This window comes from Stegodyphus dumicola, chromosome 6 (genome assembly GCF_044657685.1).
Source record: "Stegodyphus dumicola isolate Sdum_Otavi_A_Nest chromosome 6, ASM4465768v1".
Lineage (NCBI taxonomy): Eukaryota > Metazoa > Arthropoda > Arachnida > Araneae > Eresidae > Stegodyphus > Stegodyphus dumicola.
Genome location: NC_140773.1, coordinates 150,645,493 through 150,669,353, shown reverse-complemented (window position 1 = coordinate 150,669,353; position 23,861 = coordinate 150,645,493). Strand labels below are relative to the sequence as shown.

Below are 23,861 nucleotides of genomic sequence, written 5' to 3'. Positions count from 1 at the left end.
CGGAATCTGAGGTATATGCTGTAAGAATGATATGCATGTTTCAGATTAGCTTGTGATTGAAAACATGCTTTCATTTAGTATGTCAAATGCCTTTCATAGCCAAATGTGAACACATAGCCAGATGTATTCATAAGACACATTTGGCCATCTGTATTATGAAATTCAAGTGTTTATAGTTTCATGTGTTAATAGGAAGAACTTGTGATCTTTATATATTGTTGATGAAAGTAATTAAAATGTGGAGTTTTCTTTTGATGTTCCTAACCATTAATTATGCAATTTAAAAATCATTATCCAGTTCATTATTTCTTATGGTATATAAATTGCTTAGTAAAATCTTAATTTTTTTATTATTTATTTATTTTAAGGTATCAGAAAGCTTCGTTTTAAACCTGCATATAATCCATATACTGAGCCAAGCATGGAGATATTCAGCTATCATGATGGCTTAAAAAAGTGGGTGGAGGTTGGAAACTCAGGAATGTTTCGACCAGAGATGTTACTTCCAATGGGTTTGTCTGAAGATGTTTCTGTTATTGCTTGGGGACTTTCTTTAGAGAGGTAATTTCCTTCATGTTTATTAGCTTTTACAAGGTGACTTAAAAAAAAAAAAAAAAAACATTTTTGGTGAAAATTGTATTGGTAGATTTTTAAAGTATCGGTCGGGTTTTAATGAAAGTTTCTCACCGCCGCAAATATTGACTGTGCAAACAGTTTATGTTTGCATGTTTAATCATATTTTGTCAAACGATGTTTGACATTTGAAAGAAAGAGACTTGCTTTAGAACACTGTGTTGTGAAATTTGTAAAAAAATATCTTTATCATTAAGTACAAGGTGTCTGAAATGGAACTACCTTGCTACCAGATTAGAACCATCATTTACTTCCAGTTCTATTGCAAAAAGTCAGCTACAGAATGTCACCAAATCATATGTATGGCTTTAAGTATTAATACTACACCGAAAGTTCAAAAACGAGGACAATGACTTTCAAGAAGAAAAGCTCCCTTGCCGGCCTACTGATGTTGATGAGGCCAGCGTTTAAGAACTTGTGGAAGAAGATCGGTATGGAACCACTTGAGAGGAGTTAGATGTTAGCGCCATGTCCATTAGTTGTGCTATGCATCACATAAATTGACGCACAAGTTCAGTCGCTGGTTGCCGTATGAGTCGACTCAAATAGATAAGGATAGACATGTTCGGGCCTGCAACTAATCTGCTCAAATATCAATGTAAGGACAAAATTCTGGACCGCATCGTCACTTTTGATGAAAAGTGGATTTACAGTGGTGGCCAAAATTGTGGACACTTTTGGAAATGTATATGTTTTTGAACTTTGTATGCTTATAGAAAACGTTATGTTTCACAAAATGCAAACTTGTATATCTCATTTTAAAGAGAATTTATTACTGAATTCAATACAAATCACAAAATTCAATTATTTGCAATACAAAAAAGTTAAACGATAATAGTTATCAATATACAGTAGATAGTGATGATTGCAGTGAGTTATCAGTACTTAGTAGGGTACCCTTTATTTTTTATTACAGCTTCACATCGACGTTTCATTGAGTTGACAAGAGTTTTAAGCTCTTCTTTCGTTATTACATGATGCCAGGAAACAGTTATAGCCTCAATTAGATTACTTGATGGGCGCCTCATTCGGAGAAGAGTTTTCAAACGGTGCCACAAATTTTCAATAGGATTGAGGTCAGGACTGTTTCCTGGCCATGACAACAATTTAATGCTTTTTGTACTAAACCACTCTTTCGATATTTTGGCTGTGTGGCAAGGAGTTGAATCCTGCTGAAAATAAACGAAGCAATATTTGGGAAAGAGATCTCTGATGGAAGGTAGAAGTTTTGGTTCTAGAATAGTGTCAATATATTTTCTGGCATTCAGTGTCCCATCGATGACATGAAGGCGACCAATACCATCTGCTGACATGCATGACCAAATCATAACACTAACTGGGTTCTTCACAGTTGCTTGAATGCAGTCAGGATGTAGCTCTTCTCCTATTCTACGTCTTGCATATTTTCGCCCATCACTACCGAATAACGATATCTTAGTTTTATCACTCCATATAACTTGTGACCACTGATCATCTGTCCAATTAATGTATTCCTTTGCCCACTGTAGTCTTTTTTTTCGTTGCTGAAAATTAAGATAAGGCTTTTTTCGTGGAATTCTACCTCTCAGTCCAACATCTGTTAATCTTCTCCTGATAGTTCTTGAACTGACAGAAACACCAGCATCATTCAGATCACTTCTGATGGCTGCTGATGACATTTTTCTATCTTGGAGACATAGTCTTTTTATTCTTCTGTCATCAGTAGATGTGGTGCACCTTTTTCGGCCTTTTCCTTCTTTGTTTTTTTATTGAATTTGTCTCCTGATATCGTAAACAAAACTTTCGGACTCCAGATGTAGTCACTGAACCACCCACCTGTCTTACAATTTCAGCATAGGAAAGACCGCTTTCTCGTAACACAATAACATTACATCTCTTTCTAGGTGTCCAATCTACTCTTTTATTTGATGTCATTGCTTCTTGACTGAATATTAAAAATTTTACAAAAATTCCTTTCTTGTAATTGCAGTGTATAAGAAACAGGTCCTCCTTCTACAGAACAAAGCAAAATAATGAATTGTTTCAAGTGTAAACATGGTGTCAGCTTCTACTGGCAGTTACTAACATTTAATTGGTTCTCAGAACAAGAACAGTGATTGGCCAGGAAAGCTAGACATTACAAACCACTTCGTAACTGTGTTTTTAATTTATATTAAAGTACATATAGCTTTTTTTGTATTGCAAATAATTGAATTTTGTGTTTTTTATTGAATTCAGTAATAAATTCTCTTTAAAATGATATATACAAGTTTGCATTTTGCGAAACGTAACATTTTCTATAAGCATACAAAGTTCAAAAACATAAAAATTTCCAAAAGTGTCCACAATTTTGGCCACCACTGTACTTCAACAACACAGCCTGAAAAGGCGGTTGGTCTGTGCCCAGTGTCCAGTGAGCCTGTTGGCAGCATTGCAAAGTGCAATTTAACTAACAAAAATATGCTTTGTATCTGGTGGGTTGCCATGGTATTATCCACAAAGTGTATCTGGAAAAAGGTAAATCCCTCAACGGCAAGATGCTAGACCGTGTTGATACTGCTTTCAAGGGAAAACGTCAAACTGAAAAAGGTAATGTTCCATCAAGATAATGCAAGATCACATATGTCTGCATTCACTGGCTGGACTCTGTATGGGCCTAAATGAGATGTTTTGCCGCACCCATCATATGGCCCTGACATCTGTACGGACTCGAATGAGATCTTTTATCACACCCACCATATAACTCCAACATTACTCCTTTTGGACTTCTACATTTTTTCACAGCAGCTGCTACAACTCGCTTGTGCTATCTTCCATTCTACACAGGATGTCCAAAATGAGATTGATCTATTTTTGGATTTGCGGCCTTCAAGTCTCTGGGCCGAAGTTTGAAAAACTACCAAATACACTGTAAAGAATCTTATGTTAATTAATCAGGTTTTACGAACTAAACTTCTCCTTTCCTTATTCCTTAACAGAATGCAAATTAATAGTGAGCATTTGAACTGAAGTTTTGGAATTTTGAAATAGGGAATGTTTCTGGAATTGTGCATGCTATGTGGTTAGTTTCCTGCCAACTCTAAGAGTTCTTATTATTCGGCTTCGTGGTTTCTGGCTACGAACACTTAAATTCTGATAGTCCGGTAGAGTTACCAAGCCAGCGTCTAGTATAGTCTATCAAGCCAGCATCTAGTATAGCCAGCGTCTAGTATAGTTCAATGTTTTATTTAAATTGGAGTGTTCTATCTATTTGCATCGAATACAGTGTAAGTCTGTGATTACAATTTTCCTGTGCTCATTATCAGTATCTTTGCATCCACACATCTTTGCATGTCATCCATGCCATAAAAAATATATCATAACAGTGGTATCCTTGGCATGTTTTACACAGTGTTTCAAATTAATCCATTGTTGTTTTCATGCTTTAAAACAAAGCTTTATTGCTATTATTTGCTCGTTTTTAGAATCATTGACAACAAATCCTCCATTGGATCATAGCAAAAAATTGACCGTAGGAAAATTCTGCCCATGATTAGATGATAATTTAAGATAAGTAAGCTAATATGCCATAGTAATAAATGTTGTCAATTATTGTTGGACAGGTTTGCTTTAAAAATTAGTTGTAAAACATTGTAAATACCCTTTGTATGAAACTTTGTTATTGCAATCTAGTAATATGCAGTTATAACAACACTCGTTTTATCAGCGATGCTTTTGGGAGAAATTCAATATTTGCATATTGAACTATTATGTTAAATTAGCCTGGTTTTAAGAAAAACTTTAGGACCTATTAATTGATTCTAAGGTGATTCTCAAACTGTAGATTATGAACGAACAACAGCAGTGATGGGTACCCTTTTGCTGAGATTTAATTTAAAAATAGGTCTAAATTTACTTCCCTGCATCACTATGGTGACCCATTGGTAGGCCATTGGTTATAGATTGATTTATGAACTGTAGGCTATTGGGGATCCTTTTCTTTAATCAGTAATAATGTGAATTGGTGTAATCTTAATTAAAATATCTCTAAAATTACTGCCATACCAGTGATCCTTTGGTTGATCCCAAGTGACATTCAACTTGTTAGTCACAGTTAATCAGTAGCGAAGTGTGTGTGTGTGATTATGGCAAAGCCTCGAGGGCTATCTGCCTAAGGGGAGGAATGCCTCCGTGGAGGACTTTCTAAGGGAAACTGGCTCGTATACACGTTACACATGGGGAAAACTACGAAAACGCCCATGCAGCCTGCCCGTTCGTGGGATTCGAACCTTACCCCTCGGCCGCTGGTGGGCGTTAATCAGTAGCATTCATCGGTACTAATGTGTTTTAACATTTATTTAAATATCTGAATTTACTGGTCTCGTTCTGCTGACATATGGATTAACCACAAGTGACCATTAACTTGTAGATAGCTGGTCACTATCAGCTTTGATGTCACCTATATCTTTTGATTTATTTTTGATATTAGAATTGTTCTTCATGGGGTTAATTTATAATTTTTTATGGTTATGTTACATTACATAGGCATATCCACTTGCATTAGCAAATTTTACCATTTCACGAAACATAGGTATACTTCTTCTATGCACCTTTCTTATAACCAGAATGTCAGCTTCTGGCTTTATTTAGCCTAGTTATATATTTACTGTTTCAGAGTTTCGGAAAATAAGATACTGAATTTTATAAGAACAATTTCAATGCTGTTGATAAGGGAGGATTCTCCAAAAATAATATTAAATTTTTTATATGAACATTATAAAGTAAAATACTCAATTAATTAGTAAAAGACAAGAATTCATCCCTTTAACCCTCTGAGCAGCCAGGGCTTTCACTAAGAAAGCACAAATTTCCCAAAACTACTATGAGAACAATTTTTTTTTTTCATTTTAATGTAAAAACTCTCCTGTTTCATACCTGGGTTTGTTTTCTTTTGATATATTGCTTTAATTTCTTTGACATATTTTAATATGCACGTAAATATATGTTCTTACAGATATCACAAAAACTATTCTAGTCTGTATATATACAGCCTTGCTCTTCCGTCGATAGCTCAGTTGTCAGAGCGGTGGACTGTAGAGGCCTTGCGATAATGTAAGGGTTAATGTAAGCATCTTTAACCTTTCACACCCGAGGTCCACATCAATAAATTTATGAAGATCTGTGAGCCACATGGCCATGAGATAAGTAGTGTAGGCAGGAAATGTATGAAAGAAAAAAAGGTTTAGAAGACTACAAATAATTTTACGGAGAGAGATGGGAGTACTGATTTTTATATTTTGTGTTTTTTGTTCAAAAAATATAAATAAAATATATATAATATATAAATAAATACCTAAAGTGTAATAGAAGTCAAATCAGTATACTTTTTACTTTCTTTAATTATGAAAGAAAATGAAGGTGACATGATATATAGTACATAATGATATTATAAAATTCCGGTCTTGGACACTTGGACGACGGGGCACTTAACTGACACCAGTTAGCCGACAAGGACACTTAGCCAACAGGATATTTAGCTGAGACAGACACTTAGCTGACAGGATGTTTAACTGACACGGACACTTAGCTGACAAGAACACTTAGCCGACAGGACATTTAGCCGACACGGACACTTAACTGACAGGTCAGTTAGCCGACACGGACAGTTAGCTGACAGGACATTTAGCAGACATGGAGAGTTAGTCGTCAAGACATTTAGCTACGGGACACTTAACTGTCAAGACATTTGGTCAACATTAAGCCAACAGTGAAGTTTAGCTGACACTTACCCAATAATTATTCAAACTTACTATGGATTACAAAATTTCTCGACTTCTCCATTAAGTTCAATATTTAAGTTATTTTTCTCACCATTCAGTAACATTCAGTCTTCGATTCTTAAAATGTCATATGTGCTTTTAATTATTGTGTTAATTTAGAATTGTTTGATATGTATCGTTTTGTTTGGTGTATATTGGCCAAATTGAAAAAGCGCTGAAATTTCTCGTCAGGGAATATGAATTAAATTTCGAAATAAAAAAAAGAATTTTTGTAGCTAAGTACGACGTTCACTTAATTACATTTTAATATGGAATCTTCAAAAATTATCTCTAATCTTTCTTCATTTAATCAACTGGTTTCTTTTGAACACTTTCACATGATTAATAATTTCCCTTGTTTATTTGTTCCTAGATAACAATTTTCCAATCTCGCTCTTTCAAGTGCTTTCAAATTTCTAATATCTTTACATTTCATTAATATTTTACTCATCACTACTAGAAGGATTTTACTAGAAGGAATGAACCAGAGCGACGCGACATACTTATACCAGAAGTAGACATGATGTCATCTCACGGCAACCAATCAGCTATCGGCACGACTCGGCTTTCCAGATGACGTATCATCAAGTTTCGTTTTTGCATCTTAATTAGGCTGAAACAGTCCGTTCTTAATACAAACAGTGGCAGTGAAAAACGAAGTAGAAGTAATTACTATATCCCTTTAAAATAAGAACTAAGCCTTATAAATATTTCAAGGAGGAGAGATGATGCAGAAGAAGGGTTACAATAGGTCATATTTTCCAACAAATATCTCAGGAATTTTTGAAAACATTGTATTAATTTTTTAATAAAAGTTGAAGTATACAATTATAAAGTAAAAGAAAATTATGTACTTTATATTTTTTTAAAGTATTTTACCTTTTTACCTGTCGTATATTGATAAGTACCACACACACACACACACACAAAAAAAAAAAAAAAAAAAAAAAAGAGGAAAGGTCTTTTAACGATTTTTATCTGTGACGTCTCTTGCACTTCGTTGAAGACACAATTAACAAGGTTTTCTCCAAAAATTTAAAATAAATTTCCTCTGACGCTATTAACAATTTATAAAAAAAATCTTTGATTAGGAAAGCCAGAGAACAAAGTATCGGTTATCATAAATAACTTATTCAGCAATGGGTTTACCATAAGTCGTATTACTCGCCAAAAGAAAAATCGCCAAAATCCACGCAACCGTCTACCAAAGTAGCACCAAAAATTACAATGAAATAAGCTATATCCCTTAATACAAATATTAATTATCCTAATAAAAAAATTAACCAACTTTCCGTTGAAGAAAAAAAAATCATGCAAAACTTTTCATTATTTTACAAACAGTGAAATAAGCAAAAAATAACATGAAAGAAACTCAAAAAACAAAAAATTCCGCACAAAATTTTACTCTGCAGAACAACTTTATAAAAAACATCAATAAAAATGTATTATATATATAAAAAATGGCAATGAAATATGCCAATCTCTTAAGAACAGTGACATAAAAAATACAATGAAAAATTGTTTCCAAACCCATATTTCTAAAAGAATGAAACTATTCAAAATGATGCGATTTCATCAAAAATCTATCAACAACAATAAGAAAGGAAAATTGTTGCCAAAATCACATTTGTAAAGATGTGAGAAGTTTACTCAGAAGCTTCATTTAAAAATTTTTTAAAAAATGCAAAATATTATCATTTTTCCAAAATTCTTTTTGTATAAGCAGTCGCAAGGATGAAAGTTTAACGTGTCCAAAAATCAAAGAAAATAAACTGTACATTTTAAAACATAAACGTTTCAGAAAAAAATCCCATTGAAAAGGTGTTAAGCTCACTTTTTTAAATAAATTCGTATTTAATCGATTTATTGAAACACTAAATTTATTTTAAGTTCATAAAATAGCCAAGTGCCTACATTTCATGACGATGGGAAAATGGAGTGCGTAGAGTAAAATCTCGCTTTCCTATAGCCCTTTATGTCTCAAAATGACGCGATTTCGTCACGAAACATAAAATAAAAAAAATTCGAATCCCGAAAAAATCGCTCGAGGTGCACTGGCTCTTGTCTAGATGCACCTGTGTACCAAATTTCGTTGCCATGGGTCTATTAGCTTACGAGCAGCGCGAACGAAACACACACACACACACACAGACTCTTTGTTTTATTATCTGTAGAGATTTCTCTCAATGCGTGCATGCGTAAAGCATACATTACGCATAGTTAAAATTAGAAAATTGCAACCAGAAAACTATTTGATGTGTACTCGTGATATTTATAATGACGAGGAATTTGATTTAAATCATATCATAGATGGAATACATCGAGATGAAATACTACATTTAGTAAGGAATTATAAGCTAAATAAAATAAAAATATCTGTCTTGAAGATAAGGATAGTGCTGACAGATCAACTTCCAGTTCATTGTGCGCCGCGATGCCCCCCCCCCACAGAGCAGTGTGAAATTGATAAACAGATTACGGAATGTTTAGAGAAACAAATCACCTCTCTGTCACTTTCTTCATGCCTTTATCCATTTTTTGCAGCAATTCCACTTTTTGTTTGATGGACATCGAAACATGCTTTCGCTTTGTAGATCCTTCGGCAGCTCCAGAATTGGAAATTCTTTTTGACATAATCAAAAGTTCAAGTTTACTTTTATAAAATTCCTCTACCAGTCTGCAAAAAATAACAAGCCGGATCCAATTCGAAGGTTAAGGAACAACGCAATCTGCAACATTAACTGAAATAGATAATTAGATAATTTTAGTTTAGTCTATACCGTCCGTTATACATTAAACTCGCATGCATAAACGTGTTATGCGCATGTGTAAAAGTATTACGCATATGTGATGCTAAAGCAAAGTGTAAAGTTTATAAAATTAAACATTTAACAGTACCCTTCCCATGAATTGGAAAAGTTACCCCATCAATAGCTACTAGCATATTCTCATTTTTCACAGGAGAAAAAGTATCAAACGATTCACAATTTTTACAAAAATGATGAGATGCAGCAGTATCAAAAATCCAACTATCATCATTTTCCTCCAAATTTGTTAACATTAGCTTGAGCTATAAAATGGGACTGAGCATGGGAATTATTTTTACCTTGACTCAACTTGGGTTTATTCTTACACTTAGAAGATGTTTTATTACTACTAGATACAGCTGAGGAAACAGAAGAAGCAGGCGAGGGTGAACTGGAAAAATTACCTTTCATTCTACAGTATTTTTGAATATGACCTGGACGGCCACATTTATAACACTTGAGCCCTTTAATCTGCTTAAATTTGTGTTTACTGTGAGTACTTTGTATTTCTATAGTCTTATTGGAATTTTCCCTATCTATCTCTCTTAAACTAAGACGCGTTCGCGTTTAATGTTAACAATTTGGAGGAAAATGATGATAGTTGAATTTTTGATGCTGCTGCATCTCATCATTTTTGTAAAAATCGTGAATTATTCAATACTTTTTCTCCTGTGAAAAATGAGAATATGCTAGTAGCTATTGATGGGATAACTTTTCCAATTCATGGGAAGGGTACTGTTAAAATGAAATTTGGGGATACAGTTATTTTGCTTAAGGATGTTTTATACTCATCTAAACTGAGACTAAATTTAATATCTGGACCTAAGGTGGATATTAATGAAGCAAGATTTTATGGTAAAAATGGGCAAATTAAAGTTACTGATGATGAAAATGAAACTTTGTACAAAGCTAAGTTGATAGGAAGTAACTATCATGTATTCCCGAAAATAGTGAAAAAGGGGGCCAAATCTGTAAAATTTGAGGCATCCACAGTTCAGCATAACAATAGTGAATTATGGCATGGTCGGTTTGGTCATATAAATTATGGTGCTATTGTCAGGACTAGTAAGAGACATTCAGTTCGAGGTCTTCTTGTGTTAAAGCACTCACCTAATTTGTTTTGTGAACATTGCCAAATCAATAAGCAAAGACGAATCTCCTATAGACCCTTAGAAGGTATTCAAGTAAAGAGGCCGCTTGAAAGGGTTTTTTTCTGATGTATGGGGACCTATTAACATTCCAGGTAGGAATAGTGAACGTTATTTCGTTTCTTTTATTGACGAATATTCTCGTTATGTGGTAGTGTACCCCATTGTAGAGAAAAGTCAGGTGTTTGAAGTATTTGAAAGGCATATAGCACGTGCGGAAAGATCTTTGAACCCTAAGTTGAAATACTTTAGGACTGACAATGGGCGAGAATATGATAATGATCAATTCAGGTCATATTGTAATAAAAATGGTGTAAAGCACGAATGTACAAATATATATACTCCAGAACAGAATGGAGTTTGTGAGAGATTTAATCAAACAGCTTTCAACAATGTACGTGGAATCTTACATGATAGTGGAATGACTTCTGAATTTTGGTCAGATGCAGTAATGTATTTTGCATATTCATTTAATAGAATTTGTCATAAGGGCCAAGATAGAACCCCATTCGAATTGTACACTAAGCGGAAACCGTCAGTATGTCACCTTAAGGCATTTGGAACGATTGCCTATGTGGGAATTCCAAAGGCTAAATGAAATACTAAGCTTGATCCAAAGGCAACGAAGGGCCGATTGATTGGTTACAGTGTACAAACAAAAGGGTACAAGATTTGGTTGGAAAATGAGCAAAAGGTAGTAGAAACCCTAAATGCTACTTTTAAAGAGTCAATTGGAATGCAGAAAAGTGGCAGTGGAGCTGCACTGGGCACCCTTCCTGATTTGGAATCTGAAGAAAGGGTAGAGTTCCAATCTACTGATACTCCAGTTGGCTATTTTCCTGAAATAGAGGAAAGAACCGATACCAATGTACCTTTTCCTACAATTGGCACTGACACTCAATCTACATTGAGACAAGTAACTTGGCTTCGTAAACCTGTTCCAAGGCCAGACAGCACTCGTACGGATGTGTATTATTTTGAGAGGGGGTCTAAACAAAGACTACGATCACCAAATGATGTAGAAAGGTATTGCACTGAACATAATATTCAGTATGATCCTACCTTGTTTGATTTCAAGGGAAGCAATACTTATAGTGGTGAAATCGACCCAACTGGCACTCATTTAACGTCATATACCCGAGATAGCTGACTAGAGGTTTCAATTCCAAACACTTATAACCAGGCAATGAAATCCACAGAAAAGCTTAAATGGATAGAGGCAATGGAAGAGGAAATGGCCAACATGCGAAAGCATAAGGTATGGCATCTTGTTCCACTTCCTAAAGACAAGACTCCACTAGGTTGCAGGTGGATTTTCAACATTAAACGTGACGAATTAGGAAAAATTGTTCGTTTTAAAGCTCGTTTAGTGGCTCAGGGTTATCGGCAAATTAAATACGATACTTATGATGAAACTTACTCTTCTGTAGTTAATTTTTCAGTAATAAGGCTCTTTTTCTCCCTTTCAGTTGCACACCTTGGATGGGCAAATATACAATGCGACGTAAAAAGTGTCTATCTCTACGCTCCTTTATCAAAAGAAATTTACATGTCCCAACTTCAGGGTTTCGTAGAGCGAGATAAAGAAACTTTTGTATGTGTCGTTTAGATAGAGCCTTGTATGTTCTGCATCAGAGTGGGCGATTATGGTACTACGAGTTGGATAGAACACTATGTAACCTAGGGTTTATCAAGTTTGAGTGGTGTAATTGTGTCTATCGTTTTAAAAATGTTGTCATTCTGTTGGTTTATGTTGATGATATTGTTGTGTTTGGAAAAAGTGAAGTTCAGGCTAAAAGGATATTAAAAATCCTGAATTCACATTTTGTTTGAAAATTTTAGGTAAAACAAGAAAGCTTTTGGGTGTGGAATTTGAATATGAGAACAATAGTGTTTTAATTCATCAGCAATTATATATAGAAGACATAGTTGATCGATTTAAGTCTTTTAAAATACAAATTACTTCCCTTCCAATAGTTAAAGGTGTGAAATACTCAAAGTCTCAAAGTCCCAGTACACAAGAAGAAACGACTGAAATGATGAACTATTCTTATAGAAATATTTTGGGATGTCTCTCGTTTCTTTGCAATCGTACTCGTCCGGATATAGCTTATGCTGTTAATATATTTTCTCAGTTCCAAAGCAATCCGGGTAAGTTTCACTGGGAAGGATTACTTAAACTTTTAGGATACGTTTCCAATACCAGACAGCACAAACTTAAACTGGTATGCAAGGAACTGAAGCTCAATATATATTCAGATTCGGATTTTGCTTCAAGCAGGGTTGATATGGTGTCTATTGGTGGACAAATAGGTTTGTTGGGAGAATCACCTGTATCTTGGCGTACATTTAAAGAAAGGGGAGTGAGTTTGTCTACTATGGAGGCTGAATTTATTTCCATGACTGAATCAGCAAAAGAATTAGTTTGGTTTAAAAACATCTTGGATGAATGCATTCAGTTTAAGATTGCAAGTAACTATGTTTCAAAACCAATATTGTTTGCTGATAACATGGCTGCTATATGTTTTACAAAATCACCCATTGAAAACTCAAGGACAAAACATATAGATGTGAAGCTGTTGTTTAATTTGGGATCTATTGAAGAGGGAAATTTTTGATTTAAAATATGTTCCTAGTAAAGATAATCTGGCTGATCCCATGACAAAACCTGATAAGATTTTGTGGAACAATTTTCTTATGAAATGTGTTTTTGTGTGTATTTAAATTAAGAGTTTTGTTTATTTGAAAATAATATGTTATAAGTCATATTATGATGGATAATAGGTACATGTAAAACTGTATAGTGTAGAATGTTGTATGAGTGACCAGGGCCCTGGGTGAAAGTAGTGAGTGTGTGATCATATATATGTCTTTGTGTTGTTTTGTGGCATGTTGGACTTGTTGTCTGTGTTGTTTTGTGGTGGTGAAATTTTGAATAATGAATAGGATGTTCCCAAGGGGGAAAATTTTTCTTAAAAATTTCTGAATTGAATGAAATTGTGATGTTTATTTATTCTTGTTTTGAATTTTGTAAAGATACTGGCGTTCAGTTTTATTTCAGGTCAGAGATGAAGATGTGGGGGGCATTTGTTGGAAAATATGACTTATTGTAAACCTTTTTCTGCATCATCTCTCCTCCTTGAAATGTTTATTAGACTTAGTTCTTATTTTAATGTAATATAGTAGTTACTTCAACTTCTTTTCCTTACTGCCACTGTTTGCATTGAGAACAGACTGTTTCAGCCTAATTAAGATGCAAAAACGAAATGTGATGTTATGTCATCTGGAAAGCCGATTCGTGCCGATAGCTGATTGGTTGCCGTGGGATGACGTCATGCCTGCTTCTGGTATAAGTATCTCGTGTCGCTCTGGCTCAGCCCTTCTAGTTCCTGCTTTCCTGGCACTTGGGTGTATGGTTTCCAGCCCCTTTTGAAGGATGCGTGCAGTCCGGTGAATAAGTTCCTTGGTTCCTTGTCCACAAGATAACTGTTCCTGAATAAGTTCCTTGGTTCCTGTCCACAAGATGACTGTTCCTGAATAAGTTCCTTGGTTCCTGTCCACAAGATGACTGTTCCAGAATAAGTTCCTTGGTTCCAGAGGCTACAGTGTGAGTGACTGTCGTGGGCGGCATCCATGTTCTTCATGAAGGTGGCATTTAAAATATGTTAGCGGTGATTCCTCGTGTTCAACTAATGTAAGTGGAGTTAGGCCAGATTTAAGGGCTTTCAAGCGGCCTCTTTACTTGAATACCTTCTAAGGTTCTATAGGAGATTCGTCTGTGCTTATTCATTTGGCAATGTTCACAAAACAAATTAGGTGAGTGCTTTAACACAGGAAGACCTCGAACTGAATGTCTCTTACTAGTCCTGACAATAGCACCATAATTTATATGACCAAACCAATCATGCCATAATTCACTATTGTTATGCTGAACTGTGGATGCCTCAAATTTTACAGATTTGCCCCCCTTTTTCACTATTTTCGGGAATACATGATAGTTACTTCCTATCAACTTAGTTTTGTACAAAGTTTCATTTTCATCATCAGTAACTTTAATTTGCCCATTTTTACCATAAAATCTTGCTCTATTGATATCCACCCTAGGTCCAGATATTAAATTTCGTCTCAGTTCAGGTGAGTATAAAACATCCTTAAGCAAAATAACTGTATCCCCAAATTTCATTTTAACAGTACCCTTCCCATGAATTGGAAAAGTTATCCCATCAATAGCTACTAGCATATTCTCATTTTTCACAGGAGAAAAAAGTATCGATTTTTACAAAAATGATGAGATGCAGCAGTATCAAAAATCCAACTATCATCATTTTCCTCCAAATTGTTAGCTTGAGCTATAAAATGGGACTGAGCATGGGAATTATTTTTACGTTTACTCAATTTGGGTTTATTCTTACACTTAGGAGATGTTTTATTACTACTAGATACAGCTGAGTAAACAGAAGAAGCAGGCGAGGGTGATCTGGAAAAATTACCTTTCATTCAACAGTATTTTTGAATATTACCTGGACGGCCACATTTATAACACTTGAGCCCTTTAATCTGCTTAAATTTGTGTTCACAGTGAGTACTTTGGACTTCTATAGTCTTATTTTAATTTTCCGTATCTATCTCTCTTAAACTAAGACTCGTTTCCTCTGCTAGTATTTCAAGTTCAACATTTTTAAATATGAACTTTTCATCTGGCCACCTCAAAACATTCTGAACTACTTGATCATATTTATCTGGAAGGAACCTAAGAAACTGAAAACATATGTATACATCTCTTACAGCCTGATTAATATCAGCTAACTGTTGAGTTACGCGTTTTAATCTAGAAGAAAAGAAACTAATACTTTCATTTGTCTTAATTTTACAATTTAAGAACTCTGAAAACAAGGACATATGTCTAGATCGATAATCTGGCTGGAAATATTTGGCAAGCGTATTCCATGCCACTACCGGGTCATCAATTTCACTTATCAAGTTTCTATATTCAGGGCTTACATTCATATAAATTAAAGATAATGCCAATCGACTTCTATTTTGATAGTCGGCAATAATTTCTTTTGTAATACCCTTAACATCATTTAAATCAGGACATTTTTCAATACCTTTGACTAAAAGCCATGCATTTTTTTCATTTAAAACAAACTTCATATCTTTAGACCATGTAAAGTAATTACATGCCTCAAGTTTAGCAATATTATGCATAACATTAACAGTAGTCATATTTGAATTTCAACAAAAACCGCCCCCCAATCTCTTAAGTCCTACATTAACTTTAAACTTCAAAAGTCTGCACTAAAAATAACTCAGGGGCTGCGGCCCATAACCAAAATGATGCTAAAGCAAAGTTTATAAAATTAAACATTTAGCAGTAGTAGCAATAAAAGCTCCCTGAGATACCATGTTGCGCAGACATTGAAGACAATAAAGAGGTTTCAAACTTAACCAATTTATTAACAATATAAAAAATAAAATAAAAACACAGAAAAATAAATTTAAACAATATCAGAGTCTTAGAAAAAATATATTATAACCATCATTCATCAAATAATATTTTTACCTGGTCTCCAAAAATACTGGCATTCAATACAAACAAAATGTCCTAAACAGTAATTATGCGGTCTCAAATGAAATTGGCTACACATTCAATAAGTCCATGATCAATGGTCAAGAAAGCACCTGAAATTTAAATTAAGTTCTTGAAAGCACTTAAATCCGGCCTAACTCCACTTACATTAGTTGAACACGAGGAATCGCCGCTAACATATTTTAAATGCCACCTTCATGAAGAACATGGATGCCGACCATGGCAGTCACTCACACTGTAGCCTCTGGAACCAAGGAACTTATTCTGGAACAGTCATCTTGTGGACAGGAACCAAGGAACTTATTCAGGAACAGTTATCTTGTGGACAGGAACCAAGGAACTTATTCAGGAACGAAGGAACTTATTCCCCGGAGTGCACACATCCTTCAAAAGGGGCTGGAAACCGCACACCCAAGTGCCAGAAAAGCAGGAACTAGAAAGGCTGAGCCAGAGCAATGTGAGATACTTATACCAGAAGTAGGCATGACGTCATCCCACGGCAACCAATCAGCTATCGGCTTTCCAGATGACGTAACATCACATTTCGTTTTTGCATCTTAATTAGGTTGAAACAGTCCATTCTCAACGCAAACAGTGGCAGTAAGGAAAAGAAGTAGAAGTAACTACTATATTACATTAAAATAAGAACTAAGCCTAATAAACATTTCAAGGAGGAGAGATGATGCTGTAAAAGGTTTACAATAAGTCATATTTTCCAACAGTATGCGTGAACGCATGCGCAGAAAGTTTATAGCTTTGAGGTCCGGATTATAGATCATTCCGGATTATGGGTGTCTGGATTAACGACTTTTGACTGTATTAATGTTTTTCTTATAAAATAGAACTTTTCTCAATATCCGTTAAAAATGTATAAATTTTCATTTCATTTTTCATTCATTTTATTTATTTATTTATTATCATTATTATTATTTTTTTTTTTTTTTCTCTTTCATTCCTTCTCTTTCTCGTTTTTGGTTTAGCGGCCACCTAACAGTAGTAAGTTTGGATTATGTAATTACGGCAAAGCCAGAGGGCTATTTGCCTAAGGGAAGAGATGCCTTCATGGAAGACTTTGTAAGGAAAAGTGTCTCATATACATGTTACACATGGGAAAAACCACAAAAACAGCCTGTCTGTTCGCAGGATTCATATTCGGACTGAACTGCTAGTGTTCCAGTGACTTTACTGCTCGGCAGCTGCTGAGTCTAACAGAAATAGAGTGACCGTTTTACTTAATATATAACCAGTCTCTTCTAATGAAAATTTCTTTTTAGGCTAGAACTTTATTAATACATTCAGGAAAATGGGCACCAAAAATTTTCCCATTACCATGTAGTTAACCATGTAGCATTACCATGTCCTTCTGCAGCTTCAGTTATGAATAAAACAAAACCTTAAAGAATATTTTACTTCTAAATTAAACATTATGCACTAGTTTAGGGCTATAAACATTAACTTAAGTAAGTAGTTTAAGCAAGAAGCATGGTCAATAAAATGTTACAGAATTTTTATCTCAAGGATGGTGGCATGAACTGCAAATTATAGAGGTCACAAATAATTTATACCTTTGCTGGTCTTAAAAATTATCTTTTTTTAATTGTTTTTAAAAACAAAATAAAATATATTTACTAAACTAACCCTCACCGCCATATGTTTCTATGAAAAAATATAATTAAAGAATAACAATATTTTTTATTGAATTATTCAAGATTTTTCATGACTCGGGAAAGGAAATTTCATTAGTGGGAGGAGCCAAATGATTGTTTAAGGGAAGGAATGTAACAGGATGTGATGAGCAAAATAGTAATGAAATGTAAATATATTAGAAATTTGAAAGCATTTGAGAGAGAGCTTGGAAAATTAATATCCTTAAGTAAACAAGAAAAATTATTAATGATGTGAAAGTTGATTAAATAAAGAAGCTTTATGGATAATTTTTGAAGATCTCATATTGAAATGTAATTGTGAATTACATTTTAATATGGGAATTGAAAGTGACCGCCGTACTTAGCTAAAAGAATTCTTTTTCCTTTCGAAATTTAATTCATATTCCCTGACGAGAAATTTCAGCGCCTTTTCAATTTAGCCTGTATACACCAAACAGCACGATACATATCAAACACTGCTAAATTAACACAATAATTAAAAGCGCATATGAGATCTTCAAGAATCGAAAACTGAATTTTACTGATAGGTGAAAAAAATAACTTAAATATTGAACTTAATGGAGAAGTCGAGAAATTTTGTAATTGATTGTAAATTTAAATAATTATTGTGTATGCATCAGCTAAATATTGAACTTAATAGAGAAGTCAAGAAATTTTGTAATTGATTGTAAATTTAAGTAATTATTGGGAACACGTCAGATAAACGTTACTGTCGGCTTAGTGTCCTGTTGACTAAATATCTTGAGAATTAACTGTCCCATAGCTAAATGGCCTGACGGCGAATTCTGTGTGTCGGCTAAGTGTCCTTCTCCGCTAAATGTCTTGTCGGCTAAGTGTCCTTCTCCGCTAAATGTCTTGTCAGCTAAATGTCCTGTCGGCTAACTGGTGTCGGTTAAGTGGTTGTCGGCTAAATGTCACGGACCCATAAAATTCATTGGTATTAAAATACTTATTGGCAAGATGAAAGTTACTTCAATCTTAATGAGAAATCTGGCATTGTTTTTGCTTTATTAAAGTTTTGATATCCAGTAGAATCTGTATTGTTGGGATTCATAAAGTATCCTCCAAATGTTGATCTGCCAGATCTGTTCTTGTTTTTGATTTTGTATTCTTTATTTCACTTAACAACTGTTCACATACGTAGGTATTGCCAAAATCAGAAGACATGAACATTGCATGTTTATATACTTCTGCATACTTTTCTTAAGGCATATGCTTTGAATAAAAATCAATTAATTTTCAGGAAATGCGTTTTACTGCAGTCATGTTGCAAATCTACAAATTCTGATTAAGTTCAGACGGAGCAATAAATTTTTTTTTGGGGGGGGGGCAATGGAACATTCTTATAGAAGTTGGAAAATCTGCTTTTGAAATCCACTTGTGGATTTGAAATTCACTGTACATTATTTTCCAAATTCCATGTTGCAATTTTATTCACCAACTCTATCAGTTTTGAAAAGTGAATGGTATTTTTATTTAGCAATTGACTTTCCCATAGTATTAATTTTGTCTGTAAAGCTTTCACAGAGACATACAAATTTTGAGCAAATAGATCTTTTCCCAGTAAGCAGTAGTTCAGATCATTGAGGTAACTAGTAATATCAACAAGAAATCCAAAATCTGTTAACCACTTCTCATCATGGAACTCGCAAATGGATTTTACTTTAGATTCTTTGAACTGCTGAACTTTATCCTGCAAGAAAGCAGGCACTGAAGCATCTCTCCTCAGCTTAAGCAACGTTTATCTGCATAATACAAAATTTCACTATGCTCAACTGCTGTATCACTGAAGAGCTGTTGAAATTGCCTGTTATTACATCCTTTGGACCAGATAAAATTCACCACTTTTATAACAACAGTCATCACATATTCAAAGTTTGAGAAGAATTTGTGCAAATTTTCATGGTGGATGATAAGGTGAAGAGCCATTATAATACTATTTCCAAATGCCTTTGCATCTGATTTGAGTACAGTTATTGCTCATGTTTTCTGTCAGCTTACAGAAGGACACCATCTATAGCTACAGCAGATATATTGCTCAAGTCACATTTTGTCCAAGTTTTTATCACATTTAAATATGAACCTGATCCCTGTGTACCTTTATGTGTAATGACACTATCTAATTCCTCTACAGTCATTAAGTTTCTGTTTACATGTGAATAAAAATGGTTGCTCGTGCAGTATCTGTTACATCTGTTGATTCATCCATCATTACATAATAAAACATAAAATCAATGCATTTGGATTTTAAATTATTGAATGTATCTGCTGTGAGATCCTCCACCTGTCTCACTATTGTTGAGATATTGTCACTTATTGTTGAGATATCTTGAATCTGTGATGGTCAAAGCACATCAACTGCTCACTGAATACATTCTTTCAGAAACTTTCCATAAAAAAGGATTTTCCATGTTTAGGAAATAGAAATTCCATGTTTACCATTTTTTCCTATCGTGCCCCTGACATGAACACTTTTTTCTGACTCATTATTTGCTTTGAATAAAAAAGGACTGGTGACAATTTAGCTTTGATTTGAATTCACTGACTTTATCACTTCAAAAAACTGTGCTTCCAGTGCAGAATATTTTGCACTGTGCTTAATATCATAATGCAGTTTGATGTTGTATTCTTTCATCGCTGCTACACTATCTTTGAAAATAAGGCAAACTATTTTACTCTTGTGCTCAATGAAAAGGTGCAGAGATAACCACTTGTCTTGAAAAAAATTGCACTTTTTCTTCTACTTTTCTTTTCTTTCTTTCTTTCTTTTTTTTAATTACAGCTTACCATTGCGTGTATTCATTCGAACATCAAAAATTCTTTAGAATTTCAGAATCTGCGAGAATGAGTAATGTAGCTTAAATCAACTATACAAACCCTGCTGATTACCAACCATTCACAATGCTTGCATTCATCTGTTTCTTTGCCAACTGATTGCAGCATTGAGAGAAACAGAAGTCCGTTCATTTTTTATCTCCTTCCACCACACTTTTCAACAAGATGCATATGAATGTAGGAGAAGGACCTCAAGTGTAGTTTCTTTTGTGTTTTAGTCAAAAAGGTCAATGTGGTGAGGTGCTTAAAATATATATTGACCCTCAACAAGAGTAGAATTGAGTGAGAATAAATACCAAACATCTCGCAAACTTCTATATGGAGAAAATTAAAGAAAAGCAAAGAATTTGAGACAGTTGCATTGATAATATCATTTTTAACTTATTGAAAAGGCCTGGTGTGCCACAGGTTGAAGACCGTTACTTTAATATGTTCACTGCCGATCACCTGCAGGTGTTTATCTGTCTAATAAGTAATCACATGATAGCACGAGATAAAGTGTATGCCCACATATTGTTTTCATGTTAGTCAGTTCCTGAGGAATTTTCATATACCTATTTTGCCATCGAATGTGTTAAAAGGCAAAGCTCACAAATGTACTAAAGAACAAATTAACTGACTAGATTTTTCCTTGCTCATCCTCACTTCTTCTTTTCCTTAAATTCAGGTTTTAGGAAACATAATTTCCTCCTCCTTTTTTAAAGGAAGTTTAATAATTTTATGCTAGCTAAAACACCATTTTTCATTAAACTGATATCTGGCTTTACACTTTTTTCGTGGAGAATTTGATTAACCATATGTTGATGAAATTTGTATATAAATTTTAACTAGTTATTGCTTAATGAATTGTTGAAAAAAATTTAATTTCCATCTGTACAAACCTTCCAATACATTCATGATTTTGTTTTCATAAAATTTGTCACTTCATTAAAAATAATTTTGTAGTTAAAAGTACGTAGCGTATTCGGAAACTAAGTACCGTTTCATTCTAGCGCCGTCCCAGCGCTGTGGTAGGCATCCCACGCATGCGCACTAGTCTTTCTTGTTCACTGACTTTCAATTGTCGCCATTTTGGTTGCTCTATCTTGTGTTTTCAGTTTGCTGTGCACATTCAAAATGTTTAAGACAATTAGTTCTCCCACTGACTGTGAGATTCGTGCCGTGATTAAATTTTTGAATGCGAGGAATGTTAAACTGGCGGAAATTTATCGTCAAGTGACAGAAGTTTACGGTGAATACGCGATAAGTGATCGAATGGTGAGAAAGTGGGTGAGGTTGTTTAATGCAGGTCGAACAAATGTCCACGCCGAGGCTCGGAGTGGTCGGCCATCTGTTGTCACCCATGATTTGGTAAGGAAAGTTGATGAAGCAATTCATGAGAATAGACTCTTCACAATGACAATTCTTTCAGAGGCATTTCCACAAATTTCACGTGCTGTTTTGTTCGAAATTGTGTCTGACCGCTTGAATTATCGCAAACTGTGATCCCGATGGTTCCAAAAATGCTCACTGATGTTCACAAAACAAAGTGACTTGGTAGTGCCCTGACATTTCTCACGCGGTACAGTGATGAGGGAGAAAACTTTTTAAACCAAATTGTGACAGGTGATGAAACTTGGGTGTGTCATTTCACACCAGAATTGAAACAACAATCAATGGAGTTTAGACACACTCATTCTCCGAAAAAACAAAAGTTCAAAGTGACAATATCATCACAAAAAATCATGTGCACTGTCTTCTGGGATAGGAGAGGCGTTTTGCTTACTGAATTTCTTCCCAGAGGTGAAACCATTAAGGGGTATCAGAAACCCCTATACCGACAATGTTAAATTGGCCATTTTCGATGTACCTTTTCTCAAAATCTGCTGTAGATACAAGCTTGAAATTTTTGCTGTATTTAAAGTATACCTATCTAATTATACTGAAATGAGCTTTTGAAACGTGTTGAATTTTAGAGTAAATTACAGGTTATTTTGTTAGGCATAGTAAAATTTAGCACTTTTCTCACACAATAAAATCTAAAAAATTTTGTTTTCTAAGTTTATTACAAAATGCTCATTTCAGTAAATATTAGAGAACCTAATAAATAAGCCATAAAAAGTTTAGATACCTGTGAGCAGTAGTTCCTGAGAAAAGGTACATCGAGTATAAAAAAATCACGTTTGGAGAAAAGCGCATTTTTATGTAAAAATCCTCATTGATCAAAGCAATAGATGACAAATTGAAACTAGATTTTTTTTACAGTTCTAATTTTCATAGAGATTAAAGAATGGTATTTTTAGAAAGATAAAAGTGTAGAGAATTTGAAAATGCAAAAATCCGAAATCACAGTTTTTTTGAAGATTTTGGGATTTTAACTCCCCTTAATGCGGCACGATATTGTGAAACTTTAACAAAACTAAGGCGTGCCATTCAAAACAAACGAAGAGGAATGCTCAGTAAAGGAATTGTGTTGCTCCATGCCAATGCTCGGCCCCATACTGCTGGTGTCACTCAATCGTTAATTCGACAGTTTTATTGGGAGCAGTTCGATCATCCACCGTACAGCCCGGACTTGGCGTCGCCCGACTATCTCTTGTTCCTGCACATGAAACACGAGCTTGGTGGCAAGCGCTTTGGATCTGACGATGACACGAAAAATGCGGTGGAGTCGTGGTTATCGAAACTGGCGGGAAGTTTCTTTCACGATGGTATACAAAAACTGGTCACCCGCTATGACAAGTGTTTGATCATTGGCGGAAACTATGTTGAAAAATAGTTTAAGACACGTATTTTCATGTAAAAATAAAATTGGATTCGAAAAAATTGTTTTACTTTTTTTTTTCAAAACGGTACTTAGTTTCCTAATACGCCTCGTATATGTTTAGGGTCAGTATTTCATATTTCAGTAAATAAACCCTATAGCCACCTTTTCAGAATGCTTTATAGTATTTCTTTATTTGAATGCATTTGTATAAAATGTATGCATTAGCTCTTGTTTGTTTTTTATAATTTCTAAAAAAAATATTTTCTTTCAGACCTACTATGATTAAATACAAAATTGACAATATTCGAGAACTTGTAGGTCACAGAGTCAATCTGAATATGGTGAATTCCAATCCAATATGCAGACTAGAAAAGTGAAGATAGTAAATATTGAACTTATATTTATAAGGCTGTGATCAATAAACAATTCTACACATTTCTTGTTACTTGTTATTTATCTGCACTTACTGCAAAGTTTTGTTTTAGTATTATATTGTATTACTGCTCACCATTAAAAATTACAAATTTTCTAATAGTCTAATATAATTTGTTTGAGCTTTGTACATTAAAATTTCAAGAAATATGTAATTTTCTTTAAGTTTCTCATATCAACAAATTAATTGCAGATATTTTAAGGGCTTAGAGAATTGAGCTAAGAT

The 23,861-nt window shown here is 34.3% G+C and overlaps 1 protein-coding gene across 1 annotated transcript in view; it reads left to right on the top strand.

The window, feature by feature from the left end:
• alpha-PheRS (phenylalanine--tRNA ligase alpha subunit) overlaps positions 1-23,641 on the top strand; it is a 108,652-nt gene extending 85,011 nt beyond the window's left edge. The window contains exons 11-12 of the mRNA XM_085819015.1: positions 369-561; positions 23,475-23,641. Coding sequence (XP_085675141.1) covers positions 369-561; positions 23,475-23,580 — 299 coding nt within the window. The 3' untranslated portion in view covers positions 23,581-23,641. The remainder of the gene's footprint in view (positions 1-368; positions 562-23,474) is intronic.
• Positions 23,642-23,861: the final 220 nt, after the last annotated feature.